The 16,074-nt window shown below is 46.2% G+C and overlaps 1 protein-coding gene and 1 non-coding gene across 2 annotated transcripts; one reads left to right on the forward strand and one right to left on the reverse strand.

Annotated features, from left to right (window-relative positions):
- The first annotated feature begins 30 nt into the window (after positions 1-30).
- On the forward strand, positions 31-8,713 carry PIG-B (phosphatidylinositol glycan anchor biosynthesis class B). The gene is made up of 8 exons (XM_089542839.1): positions 31-277; positions 358-499; positions 967-1,084; positions 1,598-1,830; positions 2,492-2,638; positions 3,629-3,886; positions 5,527-5,802; positions 8,260-8,713. The coding sequence occupies exons 1-8, from the start codon at positions 226-228 to the stop codon at positions 8,549-8,551; spliced, it is 1,518 nt and encodes a 505-aa protein (XP_089398965.1). The 5' UTR covers positions 31-225; the 3' UTR covers positions 8,552-8,713.
- A 1,906-nt stretch (positions 8,714-10,619) lies between these two features.
- On the reverse strand, positions 10,620-10,741 carry LOC149365482 (U4atac minor spliceosomal RNA). The gene has a single exon (XR_016287771.1). It is a non-coding gene; the product is annotated as a U4atac minor spliceosomal RNA (small nuclear RNA).
- Positions 10,742-16,074: the final 5,333 nt, after the last annotated feature.

The raw sequence follows: 16,074 nt of genomic DNA on the forward strand, positions 1-16,074 counted from the left end.
TTTACATAGCGGCTATGCACGAGCCGCTGCTAGCTGAATCAATGCGGGTCGGGCTGCGCAATGGGCTGCGCATGACAGCTTGACGCGCGTGCTGGCATGTGCGAGCATTCGAATTTAGGATTGTGTGTGTGCTTCGGGAGGCAGAACGGACCGACATCGCGAAAGGTAGAGGTCCACAGGAGAGTCAGCATTTGGCCGACAAGGTGAAACTTGTGATCTTCTTGAATGGCTGAGCTAGCGGAGCGATCAGAAGTGAAAGAGGAACCGAAGAAGGAAGGTGCGTTAGCGTAGATAAGATCGCGGCAGCGGTGATTTGTTCTAATTCATGGGTTTCTTCGCGATCTTACTTTTTTCCAGAAGATGCAAAGGAGTTCCCGAAGGTCTTCTTCTTGTTTATGTTCGTGCTTTTCCGGTGCGGAGGCGCGTTCTTCGTTAGGACCGCGTTCGTTCCTGACGAGTACTGGCAGTCGCTGGAAATCGCCCACAAGTTTGTGTTCGGGTAAGGGCAGCTGCTATTTTTAACGGTGCCAGCGTCTCTCCTGTCCTCATGTGAATTCGATCTAATAAACTTGTTGCTGGGCTAGTTTGTGACACATACTTTGATCTTTATTCAAGAATTCGATCTAGTTTCGTGCGTTCTTGGCTTGTGGTGTGGCTTGAATTCAGTGTTGATCAAAGCGTATTCTAGTTGAACTGAACTAAAATGAGATTAGCTCAGGCTGATGATGTCTTTAGAACCACAGTAATATGCACTCACATGCAGTAATTGGGTCAATTAAAATGTTCTTCGGATGTATTTCTTCATTTCGAGATTGTTCGATCTTGCAAGTCAGAGACCAAATTTTGCACTGCACGTTGGTCAGCAATCTAGTGCGCACGAGAAGTCAAGACCTGGATAGATTTGGTCGCGTTGTGTGAACAATTAAAAGGGAGGAAGTCGTTAAAGAGCATATCGTTTTCTTTCAGGTATGGCTACCAGACATGGGAGTGGAAGTATGCCATTCGAAGCTCTGTTTACCCCATGTTCATCGCGGCACAGTATTACCTACTGAAGATATTCAATATTGACACTGTCTTCATGGTGGTAAGCCCTGCCAGTTCTCAAAGCCTCGTCATTTCCTGCACTATGTGGCAGTGAACATGTTGTATCCCTTGCCGTTGGGGGACTGGCAACTGTTGTATCCCTTGTCATGCCCGGCCCGACTACGCCGGAGCAGCCGGAGAATCGCGAAGTCAAGCACCCACCACTTACTTCGATCAAATCCCTTTTATTCCCAGTCCATGATGAATATATATACAAATGCATGTGTCAGCTGACATGGTAAGGCGTGTGCCTAGTGCCACCTAGGTTACATAAACAGAACTGCTGAATACCACAGAACAAAAGCCTTCAAACTGAATGGGATGGTTGTGCCTGATGCTGCATGTCATAGTGATTACCTGCGCTTTTGCTACATTGAATAAGTACTTACAGGAGCAGCATTGTTAGAGGAAAACAGCATGTAGTGCAGTTTAAAGCTGTAGTTTATGGCATGTCCTGAGTGTCTCTGTAATGAGGGAGTAATGCACCTGTGACACCCGCCCTCTTTACTTGCAGACCATGGTGCCACGCCTCGTTCAGGCCCTCATGTCAGCCATTGGTGACTACTGGACTGTTGAGCTGGGCCGTCGCCTCTTTGGCTACCAGGGTGCATGCTGGACATCATTCTGCGTGATCTCCTCGTGGTTTCTGCACTACACAGCCTCTCGAACCCTGACCAATGTGGCCGAGCAGGTGTTCACAGCAGGAGCCCTCTCCATGTACCCATGGAGAGGCCAGAAGCTGCCGGGGTAAGGGCATGCACAAAAAAGAAAGTATGGAGTATGCTACCATCAAATTACTTTTCTTGGATCATGTGTTCCTTTGCTGTATTGCTGCCTGCTTTGCAAAAATTTTGTTGGAAATGCAGCCACAGCTAGAGCTGAAACACACCTCTCTTCCTGGTGGCGGAATAGTCACCCCTGTAGTTTTCTCTTCATTGTCACAAAAAGTTATCGCAGTGTGTAGTGCTTTAAGGTTGTGGATGTACGTTTACCAACCAATGGAACTTTGGTTGAAAGGTAATATTGACATGAACAAACCAGCACACTCAAGATGGAGGACAGGATAGAACTGACATCAGTGCTGATGCAACTGGATTTCTTTACAGGAAAAGTGCACATTTAAGTACTGATGTAAAAGCAATCTTGTTGCGAAACCATATCATTTGGGCACTTTCAGACTTGCATTAGGATGAGGCCAGCTGGGTGGTGGAAAACCCTCAGTTCAAACCGTAAAAGCAGTATTTCAATAGATGTGGGAGTGGTAAATATGCACTAGGCAGGAAGGTGGTAAACAAATATGCTTTTGCATTGCAGATATCCTGTATGCTATGGCATAATATGGAGGAGATTTGTATGGTTACTGGGCTTGACTAAGCTCTCGCACTAATGTTACCGACACCACCTGCAGCACTTCCTGGGGCTATCTGTGGTTGGTGGGTCTGTCGTGCATGATGCGGCCCACGGCTGTGGTCCTCTGGTTGCCCCTCATCGTCCTGCACCTTGCCAGGGAGTCCCACTCGAGGATGTTTCTGCTTAAGAGGCTCATCTTCACAAGGTATGTGGCATCTTTTTTTTGCATTCAGTGGCATTTTGCAGTGAAACAAGCCTGTTGGCAGAACATTTCATGGTGATGGTGGGTTTTCAGTTCTGCAGTAACTTTCTCTGAGGTCAAGAGCATTGGTGTAATGCAATCGTGAATGCGTTTTTAAGGCGAAAGCCTTTAATGCCTCATCGTTGTCGACAGAAGGTTGTCAGCAGAGGTGTCATGCTTTCTCTAGTCAGACCAGAAAAAAAATTTTAAAAATCTTTGTGCACGATGGGATTCGAACCACCATCCTTCCGTTCCGCAGCCGAGCGTACTAATGGCTATGCTACTTCCTGCCAACACAAATGCAGTTTTCCTTGTCTAGGTCGCTGGAGAGTTTGCAGAAAGGCGTCAAATCAGACGGATGCCTCCCAAATGCCCTCCAGTGTCTCCAGCATTTAAGATTGACAAACAAGTGTGTACTTAACATCTTAACCACACATCAGTGACACAAGCAGCAACACCGCGCCAAAAGCTTTAGCCTCACCGCGTTTTAGGTCAACAAAGTGTCCCCCCCCCCCCCCCCCCCCCTGAATTTTTAAAATAAAGTTCACAAAACTTTGGAACAAGTTTCTGCGAGTCCACCAGTTAGATGTGCCAAATGTACCGCTAAAGCTGAAATTGAGTCCAAACCACATAATCGGTAGCTTTTCTTGGAAAGTGCTAGGAACAGATAAAAAGCAAATGCTGTGCCAATTTGGTTGATCACGTAACATAAAGCTGCGCAGGTGTGGGGCTGTGCTCATCCCATCTGCTTCTCTTCTGCTGTGCAGTTTTATGTTTGAAAATTATGTCATACTAACTAGCACCCCGTCATGCACTCCTTGGCTGATTACCTGCTTCCTTCAGAAGCAGTTACAACTGGTGTACTCCATGCTCTTGATCGTTGAAAGAGCAAGTTGAGCCATGCTTTATCGTCCGGTTGTTTGCTTTATCCTGCTGCTCTCTTTCATCTGCCAGTGTGTGCTGCTTTGGAGCTTTGATGCTGTGTGACCGGTGGTTCTACCGGAAGTGGGTGTGCACCCCGTGGAACTTTGCTCGGCTGAACTTTGTGGCCGACGTGGGCGCCCACTACGGCAAGAACCCATGGCACTGGTACTTCACCAATGGGCTGCCTGCTGTGCTGGCCCTGCACGTGCTGCCCTTTGTGCTGGGCATCCGGGTGGGCCGCTGCCGCCTGCTGGCAGCCATCATCATCTGGCACATGCTGGTGCTTAGGTGAGCGAGAGCGGGAGCTCACCAGAAGAGCTTCGTCTTCTTGTTTATGAAATAATGCCACAAGCAGCTGTGCTGCGTAAGTAGGGATGATAGCGTTAAATACTTTTAGGAGTGTGTGATGGCTAGCACGGATTTCACGCTAGACTTAGTTGTGGGTGGTGCCTTGGGGGGGCACTGGTGCACCTTGTAGCTGTGAGAATGAGCACAGAAGAGCGCTAAGTACGAGAAAACTTGTGGGCGCGGTAAAAAAACTAGCTTGCCAGAACGCCTTGCTGCATATGTTTGTAATAATACTGCACGCAGCAGCGCTATACATATAGGTTAGGTAATGTAAGATACTGACAGCAGACATAGTTATGTGCAATGCCTCAGGAGGGCATTGCAGGTGTCACAATGAGCACACGAGGGCACTAGGTGTCGAATGTCCTGTGGGCATCATAAAAGGCCGGCAAGACGGGATGGATAGGTGACTAAAGGAGCGAGCATGTGAGCAGTGCATGTTGGAATTGTTGCTTACTCACTGAATCGCAATTATAAGATGTTATAAAAGCTTCCAGTGCTCATTTGAGGACATTGGTCATACCCAGGTCTTTTTATTTAAGCTGTTGTGTCCGATTCAGCTTTGGGTCTTCATGGACAAGAAAGCAAGATAATTCACTCTGCAAGTAGGAATTGTTGACAAGAATGATAATGGGAATACATGTGTTGAAGTGGCGTTTGACTGTTCATGGAATCGAGTGCTGGCTTTCCTCTTGCCTGTTAAAAAATATTAAATTCCCCATTTGTGCTGAACAAGTTTTGTTTGTTGTGTGCTCCGCCGAGTTAAAAAGGCATTGCTTGTAATCAGTTCGGTGGTTGTGTTTTTGTTGAATTGGCTGCATTGTTTTATGGTGGCTCAGCTTATTGGGGCAGTGCTGCAGTCAACTGCACTCTTCACCAGTGAGCTTCATCATGCCTGTGCTGTTGTCTTTCTTATAGCAACCTTACAGACCAGGTAGATCAGGTTCACAGGTTATCTGTCCGCATTGTTTGTACCACCTATGTTCATTTTTCCTCCTTCTTCTTAGCTCAGCTGCCATTAATTTGTGTTTGTCCCCCTAAAAGCTTTCTGCTCTCTTTGCGTCCTTATCCCTTCTTCCTGTTTCTGTCTTTCTATAGTTTTCTGCACTGTCGTCTTAAACTGACACTGATGACAGCCGTCCAGCTTTTCTTTTTAGTGAAATTTAATTTTTTACCAAGAAGAAAACATCGTGTTTCCACCACCCAATTCAAACCCATGACATCAGTGATGAAAAGGACTCTGTGATCATCTACTGGAAGTGCATGGTGGTGTGGTAAAGCCTCCGAGACCTGTGAAAAAAAAAAGAAAGAAAAGAAAAAAGGCATTGACGCCACTGTGGTTAGTAATTTCTGGGCTTTTTCTTTCTTTAAGAGGTCAGTTTTCAGGGAAGCATCATCTTTGTTCTCAATGTGTGTGTGTGTACTTTCGAGCTTTCTCGTGAGCCTTAGCTGGTGCATGGGTAGATTATCTCTGGTGTAGAATTAGTGCATCTCGGGCCGGAGCTTAGATTTACTTGCACTGTTGCCACGCACTTTCCTCCTCCCCCCTGTTAACCCCTCGCAATGGTGGTGTGTCCCAGCCTGGTCAGCCACAAGGAGTTCCGCTTCCTGCTCCCCATCTTCCCATTGGCCATGTGCGTGTGCGGGGCGGGCATGGCGCGGCTGCCGCGCTCCTGGGGCCTCACACTGGCAGGCATCCTGGCGGTGTCGTTCTTCCCGCCTGCCCTGTACTTCGGCCTCTTCCACCAGAAGGGCACCATCGAAGCCATGGACTACCTGGCCAAGGAGCTGGAGCAGAGGCCCGGACGCACCAGCGTGGCTTTCCTCATGCCGTGCCACTCCACGCCTTTCTACAGGTGATGGTGATGCCACTTCCGTGTTCCCATCTTGTCATCTTGCATGTTTGCTGAACTTTGTCACATCCTTAAGGGTGCACTGAAGAGGAATCTGAACTCGATCTACACGTTCCCAGCATTCTTAGAAACTTCGATTTATTGCCCTGTGTGGCCGATTTCCCTGATTAAATCGAATTAACGTCCAGCTCCCGCCTTTTTTTTTTAACTCCCCGTACGGTGGGCGGAGTCGACCAACGTGTGGAGTGCCTTTCACCCAGTCCCGTGGCGGCTTGCCACTCTGCCATCGACGGAGTAATACGTAGTAGTCCGTAGTAGCAAATAGTCCGCGCGTATTTTTATTTCTAAGGGCTTATTTTGCGGCTATATTATTTGCGAATGAAACTATTTATTCATGGAAACATAAAAAACAAAATAAAGCGAAAGCAAAGCCTCCACGGAGCTGGCTGAAAGGCACTTCACGCGTTGGTCAACTTCGCCCACCGTACGGGGAGAATTCAAAAAATAAAGGCGGGAGCCGGACGTTAATTCGATTTAATTACGGAAATCGGCCACACAGGGCAATAAGTCTCATTTTCTAAGAATGCTAGGAACGTGTAGATCGAGTTCCCGCGGCAAAGAGACAAGTTCAGATTCCTCTTCAGGGCACCTTTAAGGAAAATAGCGCAGGAAAACGACGATGGAAAGAAAGGAAACAGCGCAGGTCCTGTTATTTCCTTTCTTTGCGCTATTTTCCCTAAGGATGTATCACCAACTCGCCCATTTCGCCATTGTGTTTGTCGCATCTCTGTATGACAGAGGTCAAATTCTTGAGAGTTTTTTTGCTCATTTGTTTTTTACTTCTGACCCGAGATGAAACAGACACACAAACTACACGGTAATTAACGCAGTTTCTTTTCTCAGTTTTACGAGGCAAAAACTCAGTTCCCTACCCAAAGGCCTGAAACAACAATTAGTATAACCAAACAGCTTGAAGCAGCAATTATATTTTCCGCATGTATGTGCGATGCTCAAGTATGCATGCATGTGTTTCGCCTTTAGAAGCAGCCAACAAACCTGAAAGAATACGGAATAGGGCTGCTAGGTTTCACCTTGGTAACTGTATATAATGGTATATAATGTGCCACGAATGGCAGGAGCTTTCGTTGGAAACCCTTCATGATAAGCAGCGCAGGGCTGTCTCCAATCAGTCATGCAGAATGAGCAAAAGAAACTGCTTTTAACATGGACACCTGCGTTTCATGCAAGTGCTGGTGTGGCTCCAGGTAGTTTTTTTGTTCTTGCTCGGATAAAAATTCTGCACCCCTTGATGATTAATTATGTAACATCTGGCAGGCCCTCATATAGTCGTATTTAATCCCTAATTTTATGAATACACACCCACCTTTTCTTGACATATCACAGCAATGTAGAGCACTCAAAACCTTCAAAAATGCCTTCCGAACCTACATACTGTCCTACTCAAAGCTTTAAGCATGCATGTTTTGATAACCAACTAAACTTTTTATTGGATGTTATTTATTTTAATGTTGTTACATTAGCACTTGTATAATGCTGTAATCCTTTGTACTTTTCTATGCACTGTAAGGGTGACAGGGCCCTCGTCAGGCAGAGAACATCTGCCTTTTTGCTCTGTCATCCTAGACCGCCTGTGTCTGAAAGAATGTTACAAAATGTCCATGTCATGACTGTACACTGCTTGGAGGGTCTCAATTACACTTCTTATGAACTCATTCTGTATGAAGTCGTTATGTAACAAATAAGGCTTATTGACCTTTTAAAGCTTGATTCAAGCGCAGTTAGGCATGTTCCTTACAAAAAAATGTGAAATTAAAAATTTTCCTCCCACCTGATAATTAACGATTGAAGACACTTTTGGGTGCGTGTTTTCTTCTTTGTAATGAGGCATAAGGCATTATTATACATGTATTACTGCATGGTAATCTCCTATGACCTCTAAATACTTAAAATTGAATTTTTTTCTTGTGCTGTTTCGGTTTCGGGAGCCGAACGATGACTGTTACATCAAAGAGAGGTTACAGGTCATATGAGGCATGAAAAACTCGAAATATAATCGGTGCTTCTACATTCGTTGTCATTCTAGCTCTTGAGGAAGGCTGGCGTCAGAGCGCTGTAGTGAATTAAAACGATGAAGCAGCGATTAGATTGCAGCTTTTTCCATCCCTCACATGACATATAGCCACGCTTTGACGTCACAACCATCATTTGGCTGTTGAAACTGAAACTGAAAAAGCATGACAGAAAAATTTGATTATAGATTATTTAGCGGTCGTAGGTGAATACCACATGGTGATTCATGCATAGCAGGGCCTTCCGCATTGTTGTAGAGAAGAAAACATGCCAACAAAATTAGGTGTCTCTACTCCTTAACACAGTTTTGCTCGGAAGCCGAAATGTCTGTATTAACGAGGAATGACCATATCTGTCTCATCCTTCCAGTCACATCCACCGGCGCGATGTCAAGCTGAAGTTCCTGGCGTGTGAGCCCAACATCAAGAATAAAAAGGGGCACATAGATGAGGCTCGCGAGTTCTTCCAGGACCCCGTCAATGGCCTCAAGGCTTTTGGGCTCGGAGGTGTTACCGACTACATTGTCATCTACAACAGCCTGTACAAGCACATGCTTGACTTTGTGGTGGACGCTGACTTGAAGTTCCTCAAGGGCTTCCTGCACACCCACTTCCCCACTGCCTACGTGGGCAAAGAAGTGTGGATCTACAAGTCCCGGTGATATCAGCAGCCGCTCCGTCCTTGTCTTCTACTCTAGTCGCGTTCAGTGTTGTGTGGTGTTGACTGCTACTGCGAATGCTACATTGTGTTGTGTGAGTGCCTCAGTGTTGTGTCTGTCTGTGCGTGGCGTCGGGAGTAAAATAAAGCTATCAGGGAGAACTGATCTCTGTGTCTTACCCCGTTTGTGGTGGCTGGTATGGTCACATCTCCATATGTGCACTTGACTTGTTTGGCGTCAGTTTTGGTTGCTGCCGAGATAGAATGTGCCATGAATGTTTTGGGCTCGTGTTTTAAACTCATTGCAAGAAAACAGTAGTTGGTCTCAACAGTAGTTGAGACCCAAATTGAAGTCCCATAATGAAAGATCACAATGCTCTAATGACAGCCTTCCTTCATTCATATATGGAGGTTTTGCAATTTATGAACAGCCAATAAAATGCAGGAATTGCTGCCATCTGCCATTATTTGCACAAGTAGTGACATCATGAACGCTTTTTAATGCGAATCTCTGAGGCTAGCCTACATTCCCATTCACTTCCGAACATTGATCGCAGAGTCCTTTTTGGTATTTTTGTTGCTAGTTTGAATTGAGTGGGGAAAAAGCTTAATGCTAAATATAATTTTCTCAGGAATAAATGCTGCTTCTGCTGCCAAACATGAACATAGCCACAAAAAGCGAAAACAGATTTTAACCAAGAACAAACATTAGTTATATTGTTGTCAGTGTCCCTTCAATGCGGGCATACAAAATTACGAGAAAATGTTTTTAATCAGACATTGCTTCACCAGCGAAAGAACGAGACACGAGGAGAAGAAGAACACAGGACAATGCTGGAGGCCTCCACATTTTGCAGTGAGGGTGAGGGAACAAATGCGGGATAATGATGTCCTAGTCGAAATCAAGAAGAAAAAATGAGCTTGGGCAGGGCATGTAATGCGAAGGTAAGATAAACACCGGTCCTTGAGGGTAACTGAGTGGATTCCAAGAGAAGGCGAGTGTAGCAGGGGGCAGCAGAAAGTTGCGCGTCGGATGAGGTAAAGAAGTTTGCAGGGATACGGTGGCCGCAGCTGGCAAAGAACGGAGTTAATTGGAGAGACATGGGAGGCGCCTTTGCCGTGCAGTAGGCGTAGTCAGGATGATGATGATGACGACATATCTCGGGCAGGACTCAATGTGGGCAATATTTTTTGAACAGTGACACTGTTTACCTTTTTCAGTGCCTCAGATATCATCTCAGGCAGAATCCCTTTTTTCTTTATTTGTTCTTCCTCAATTTTATGCAGCGATCTGCCAAAGTAAAAACACATTATGATTTTATTTGTTCTTCATCAATTTATTGCAGCAATGGTGCTTCATGTGCTACTGTACGATTCCTGAACATCATACCGCTGGCAAATTCATACCGATGGATGGATGGATGGATAGGAGCGCCCCCTTTGAAACGGGGTGGTGGCAATTGCCACCATGCTCAGCTTTTCTTTATTTATTATTTTTTTTTGGTTTACTGTGTTGGTAATTCTCATTAAGATTCTCCATCAACTTTGCCTACGGTTTCCTACTATTCTAACCTTATGCCACATCTCTGCTTTTCAGCCACCAATCCTCCAATCGCTTTTTGCTGACTTCCACTGCAGATTTATTTACATGACCATTGTTATCTTTAAACCCTAGGGCCTCAGAAAGAGTGACTGTGCCTGCATCGACATCCGGATGGATACCATCACATTTGATTATGAGGTGTTCAATTGTTTCCACAGATCTACCACACACTGCACATGTGTCATCTTCTTCGTTAAATTTCTTTTTGTAGCTGCGCGTTCTAAGACACCCTGATCTAGCTTCGAAAAGTAGGGCACTGCCTCTTGAGTTATCATAGAAAAATTCTTTCCTGATCTGCCTTTTCCAGAATCGATATAGTTCTACACTATGTTTCTTTTCCATTGAATTCATCCAATTTTTAACTTCCGCGTTTTTAACCTGTTGTTTAAATCCTATCCGCACGAAGCGCGCGGAGATTGAACGCCGTACTGAACCTATCTTTGCAATGCTTCGGCACACCCCCCTAAAGGGGTCCAAAAATTGCACCTACGCAGCGAATGCGTGGCGCGTGAGTGTTGTTTCACGGTGTCAGCAAGGCCAGCCTCACTTTACGATCCTCGGCACAACCAAGCTCCCCATGATAAAGACGGTTGATCTTGCGAACTCCGGTCAATGGACCGCACGCACTTTGGCCGTACATCATTCACAGGTTGCAAGGATGGTTGCTACGCCTTTTTTGGAAGCAATAGTTGAGTAGCATTCAATGATTTACAATTCTCTCAGTCAGGCACTGATTTTACACAGAACTTTTAGTTAATACAACGTCAAAAATGCTTTTAAATCATTTAAATCAGCCTTTGGTGGCATTTTACAGCACAACTGTTAGCGTATTTTTTGCAAAACATCATTGTGGCCAGACGGCCACAAATGTTGGCGAAGTTTGGCCGCTAAGTGTTGAGTATATGCCATCGTAAAGGAGAATAACGTAAAGGCAAAATATAACGATCCCCCAGGTGGTTGAAACTATATTCTGGAGCCATCCACTACGGCACCTCTTCCTACCTTTCTTTCAGTCCCTCCTTTCACCCTTCCCTCATGGCGCGGTTCAGGTGTCTACCGAGATATGTGAGACAGATACTGCTCCATTTCCTTTCCTAAAAACCAATTTTCAAAAACCAATCTCATTTTTTTTTTACCATTCGAGCTCCTGCGTTCCATTTAAATACATCAAATGGCGCATACAACGTCAAAGCGAGAGAAGAGATTGGACCTGTGGTAGCCCGAAAGCGCGGCGAGCCAAATTATGCGGTAAGCAGAACCTGCTTACCTCAGCAAGACCCAACGTTCGCGGTATCGGCATGCCTAATGCGACCAAGCCCGTCGCTACGCATGAGGGCATGAGATAAAGCGTTAGGCGTTATCAATCTATAACGCTCACAAAGTTACCCTGTTTACTACGCATACGGCGTGTCTACTTTACCAAATAGCCATGATGCACGATTTCTTCGAATGAATCCTTCAGAAAGCACGAATACACGGTTAAACCGTTAAACAATGTCCTCAAGGGTTGCGAGGGCACCGATCTCGAAGGTCACGCTAAAGCACAACTTACAGATTGATGCATTAACTGATTTGCAAGAGATGGCAGCACCAACTAGGGGCTTCTATTTAGGAGCTTTAGGGGCTTCGATGCATGTGCCCTCCATTACTGTTCGGCGCGCGTTGAGGACGGGCATATGTTACCGATCTCGAAGGTCACGCTAAAGCACGGCCTACAGATTGAGGCATTAACCGAATTGCAAGAGATGGCAGCACCAACTGGTGCCTCGTAGAGTTACTGCAGTAACTCTAGACCATCATCATCGATTGCCAATGTTCGTGCGCGCTATTGAATACATTTGTTTTGTCGTTCTTCACTATCATAACATCAGCAATGAAAACAACCATATTAACGACTTTTTTCGCTCTAGAAGAGTATAAAAAGTGTATTTCTTTTTGCCCATTTTCTTTTCGGTGGCACAACCGTAGATAAATGACAAATGAATGTTGATGATTGCGTGGATAAACGATAAAACTGTATTGTTTGAAGTAAAATGAAGGAGGAGGCCATTTTCTCAACAAGTTATATTAGCGCCACGCTTTCCGTAACGTGTCTACCCTAGCGGCAAAAGACATAAACTAGAACGCCAACGGAAGTATTGTTTCCGGAAGTTGAGGTCTGGCGCCAAATACGCGTGAGCAGACGACGAGACGCGGCGAGTACAGCGATGAGCAAGCACTTCTTTCACGATGGAACCTACCAGTCGCTTTGTTCATAGTGCGCCTGAGGTGCACCACATTTTTGGTGAACCTCGTAGGCAACGAGGAGCACGGTTAAGCTCTAGGTAAGTTCATAAATGAATATATATGGCATGTCTGCAGAGTGCTTTTCGGTTTACGGTGAGTCGGTTTACCAACTCGCCCAGCTATATTTTTTACTCAGTCATATGTTGTCAGCCGGTATGAAGTGTGTACCAGCTGCTATCCTCGCGCAACGATTGGAAACAGACCCTGCATGTTAGTTTCTTTCTGGGGCAGCGGCCGGAGCAGGGTAGACGCTGCGGCTCTATCCTTTGATTTGCTTACGTCGTTTTGGTAATAAGAGATGCAGCCCCTTATCTGAGGTGCTGCTTATGCGGTGTGCGGCGCTAAAGCTGTGAGCGATCACAATCGAAATACCTGTCGTTAAGGCATCTTCATATTATTATAGACACCTCTTCACATTGCATCGTAGCGTTATATATATGGACCGTCCAGAATACCCTCTCAACCTTTTTGTGTGAATATCGTTGCAGAGGCAGGAACAGAGCTTGGTCATGCGGAGGTGTCTCCAGAAATTAGTAAGTGTGCTCTAACCTACTTTGGTTGAAGGGTGTGCTAACTGAGGCTCTCACTGCTCGACGCGATAGATTTTACGGATTAGAGCCCCGTACAAGATTCCACTCTTTAATTTATAAGTTTACAGTTGGTGAGATAACTGATTTAACTTTAAGTATACAAACATAGAACTGTTTTATTTCACACTGTTTGTGTCCTTCAATCTTCCAGCAATCTACCATGTTTGGCCGTCATAGACTGGCTCATATATCTTAAAGCACCCAACCTCTTGCTAGTTCATTTAAGATCCGCACTGTAATCAACAGCGAAGAAAGCAGTTTTGCACCACTGCACTTCGTGGTGTGGAAGGACGGTCTGGCTGCTCGCATGGCCACACTAAGGGGGCAGAATCATTCAAGGAACATGTGTTATGTTTGAAAGCACGAGCTGATGGGCGAGTTGGTTTCCTCTTGGTTTCCTCCTTTCCTCTGCTCTCTTTTTTGGCCTTCGGCCTTGCGCTGTTTCAATCATATCATGTGTTATGTGGACATTCTATTTCCACTCTCTTTAATTATATACCTCTTTTTCCACCTCATGCCTGCAAATGGATGGGAGGAGAAACTAAATTACTTCTTAATCTATATGCCACATACTTGGACAAGTTGGGCCTCTGAAGAAATTCAGGAACAAAAAGCAATGTTCGAAAAAATTGCCATGGAGCTGAAAAAAACTATAGTAGTAAGAACAGGGGAGCAGTACTGCACCAGATAGAAGACCATGTGCAAAAGAAAAAGAAGCAGCTCTATGACCAGCGAGGTAGGGGGCTACTTCGCTGCTGCCAAAATAAAAACAAAAATGCATAAAATAAACTTAAACGTTTGAAGTAATGCATTATAGCTTAAATATTTTCCTATAAAACATGGAGGAAAAAAAAAATCAGAGGAGGGAGCGTCCGGCGACAGCCTTGAAGCCTAGTCTTTAGAAGTAAAAATATAGTAAAAAGGAGAGAGTTGGTGGGACAACATACCCCATGCCGGGCCCCTGCTTTTACTCCCCGTCGGACCTGTGCTTCTGGAGCTACTGCTGGCCAACATTCGACGCCTGTGTAAGGAAAACACGGTCGTCATGCAATTCGAGTCCTAGATCGGTCTTAAGGCCCCATTGCAATGAAGAAAGGTCTGCGCCAAGGGTACCCGTCATCGCCACTCGTAGCATCGAGTGAGGGCTGCTACGAGTGGTGCTACGAGACAGCTGGTATGGATGACAACCGATGAGTGTGGGTTTAGCCTTTGCGGATGATCTAGTACTACTTCAGAAATCTTCCTAGGATTTGCAGTGTTTGAGAAACATCTGCCAGAATGAGATTATGCGTCTGCACCTGAGGCCCAATTCCAAGAAGGGTGTGGCTGTCCAAGTTCAGAGTTTTGGTGCCCGGCAGTGGAAGTACGCACAGAAAATCCATGTACAGCTTTCACGAGGCTATAGAAACAAGCTAGATTCGAACACTTCGTTTTACCAGTGTGCGTGAGTGTGAACTCAAAAACGTAATATCTCCAGAACTGCGTGAAATGCACGTATTCGTGCTTAACTCGACGTGGCACGTCGTTATAGGTCCGATAGGCTTCCATGCGGATTCAGCTTTTCCTGCATCGCTGATGCTTCGAAGGGCAATCTCAATGTGATGTTTGGCGACGTGTGGAAGTTTGAGCATCTCCCTGTATTGATGCTTGCAAATGCTGTAGTGTGCCTGCTAGTGGACACGAGAGTGGCTTCGAGAGACAACAGTGCGAGGCTGGCCGAACTTCGCTTGGCTGTCGTGGCCGGGTAGCGAACAAGGTGGTGCACGGAGACCTAGGTTGGCCCAGCTTTGGAGCTCGAGAAGCGTTGAGTAAGCTAATCTACAAGGGTCGTATCCAGTGCGTACCTAGAACTCGTTGGGCGTGCTGAGTGTTTGACCACCTGGCCGCAGTGTGCCTTTGCACCCAACGGACAAAGTGCATCTACCATCTCGAAAAGAAGTGTGGCTTCTTTCAAGAGCGGGTTGAAGGCAGCTGCTCAGCAAAGTGGCAAACAGAGCTTCGTAGATGCACAGAGCTTCAGATAGGGAAATGTCGTGGGCTGCAGTAGAAGCTAAGACCACATTCTTCCTGTATAGCCTCCAGAAATAGGCACCCCAGCCTACAGTGCTCTACAGTGAGTGTTGCAGCAGCCTCCTGTTTGAGGCAAGAGCGAGGAGCTCTGCAGACCCTACAGTACTAGCATCGATTTCATCACACAGTGGAAAGGACGCTAAGCTGAAAGTGAGGGGAAGCAGACGAAACCACGGAACACTCAGCGCTCTGATGCCAAGATAAATCTAGTCCACCACGGATGTCACATTCTGCAGTCGTTTGGGTCTTCATGTCGTACCCAGCCAGAGGAATTCGCAGTCACAGTACAGGCCACCAAGAAGCGCCTTGCCGAGTGGTGGGGTGCTGTGCGCCGACAATTCGAGGAGTACCTAAAAGCACTATAGTCGGATACAACGTAAGAAGGCAGCGGCTTTTCCCCGTCAAAGAGCCCCCCTCCAGCCAATGGCGTCGGCCGATTCTCATTGTCCTGCTAGCGTGACAATGCAGGGAGTGGCAGATGAAAGGGGACAGTCCTCTCCCTCCATGGTCGGGAATAGACCCTTCTCTCCATTGTGGCACTGCTCCCTGTATTGTCACCCCAGCACGGTCATGAGAATCGGCCGAGGCCGTTGGCTGGAGGGGGGTCCTTTGACGGGGAAAAGCCGCTGCCTTCTTGAGTTGTATCCGACTATAGTTGGGCATGTAACGTGGCAGCAGCCACTGGAGTGGCCACCGAGCTCACGATGTACTGCTGTCATTTCTGTTCCAGTTGTTCATATGAGTGTGTATGTCCCTCATAGCCTGAGTAGCTTTGGTACGTTGAACCCCATTAGCCATGTGAGCATGTATGTGTTGATGTGCGTGCATGCATTCTGTGTGGGGAGTGATTAGTTGTGTGTGTTGTGTGCGTGCATTTTGTGTACTCTGGCTGGGCACCACACCGACGACATCCACCCCATTCAGAGGACAAGGCCATAGTCATCATCAACATTATCCTTCTTTGCCGCGCACGGCTAG

This window comes from Amblyomma mixtum, chromosome 1, assembly GCF_055824585.1.
Source record: "Amblyomma mixtum isolate Tamu chromosome 1, ASM5582458v1, whole genome shotgun sequence".
Taxonomy (NCBI): Eukaryota; Metazoa; Arthropoda; class Arachnida; order Ixodida; family Ixodidae; genus Amblyomma; species Amblyomma mixtum.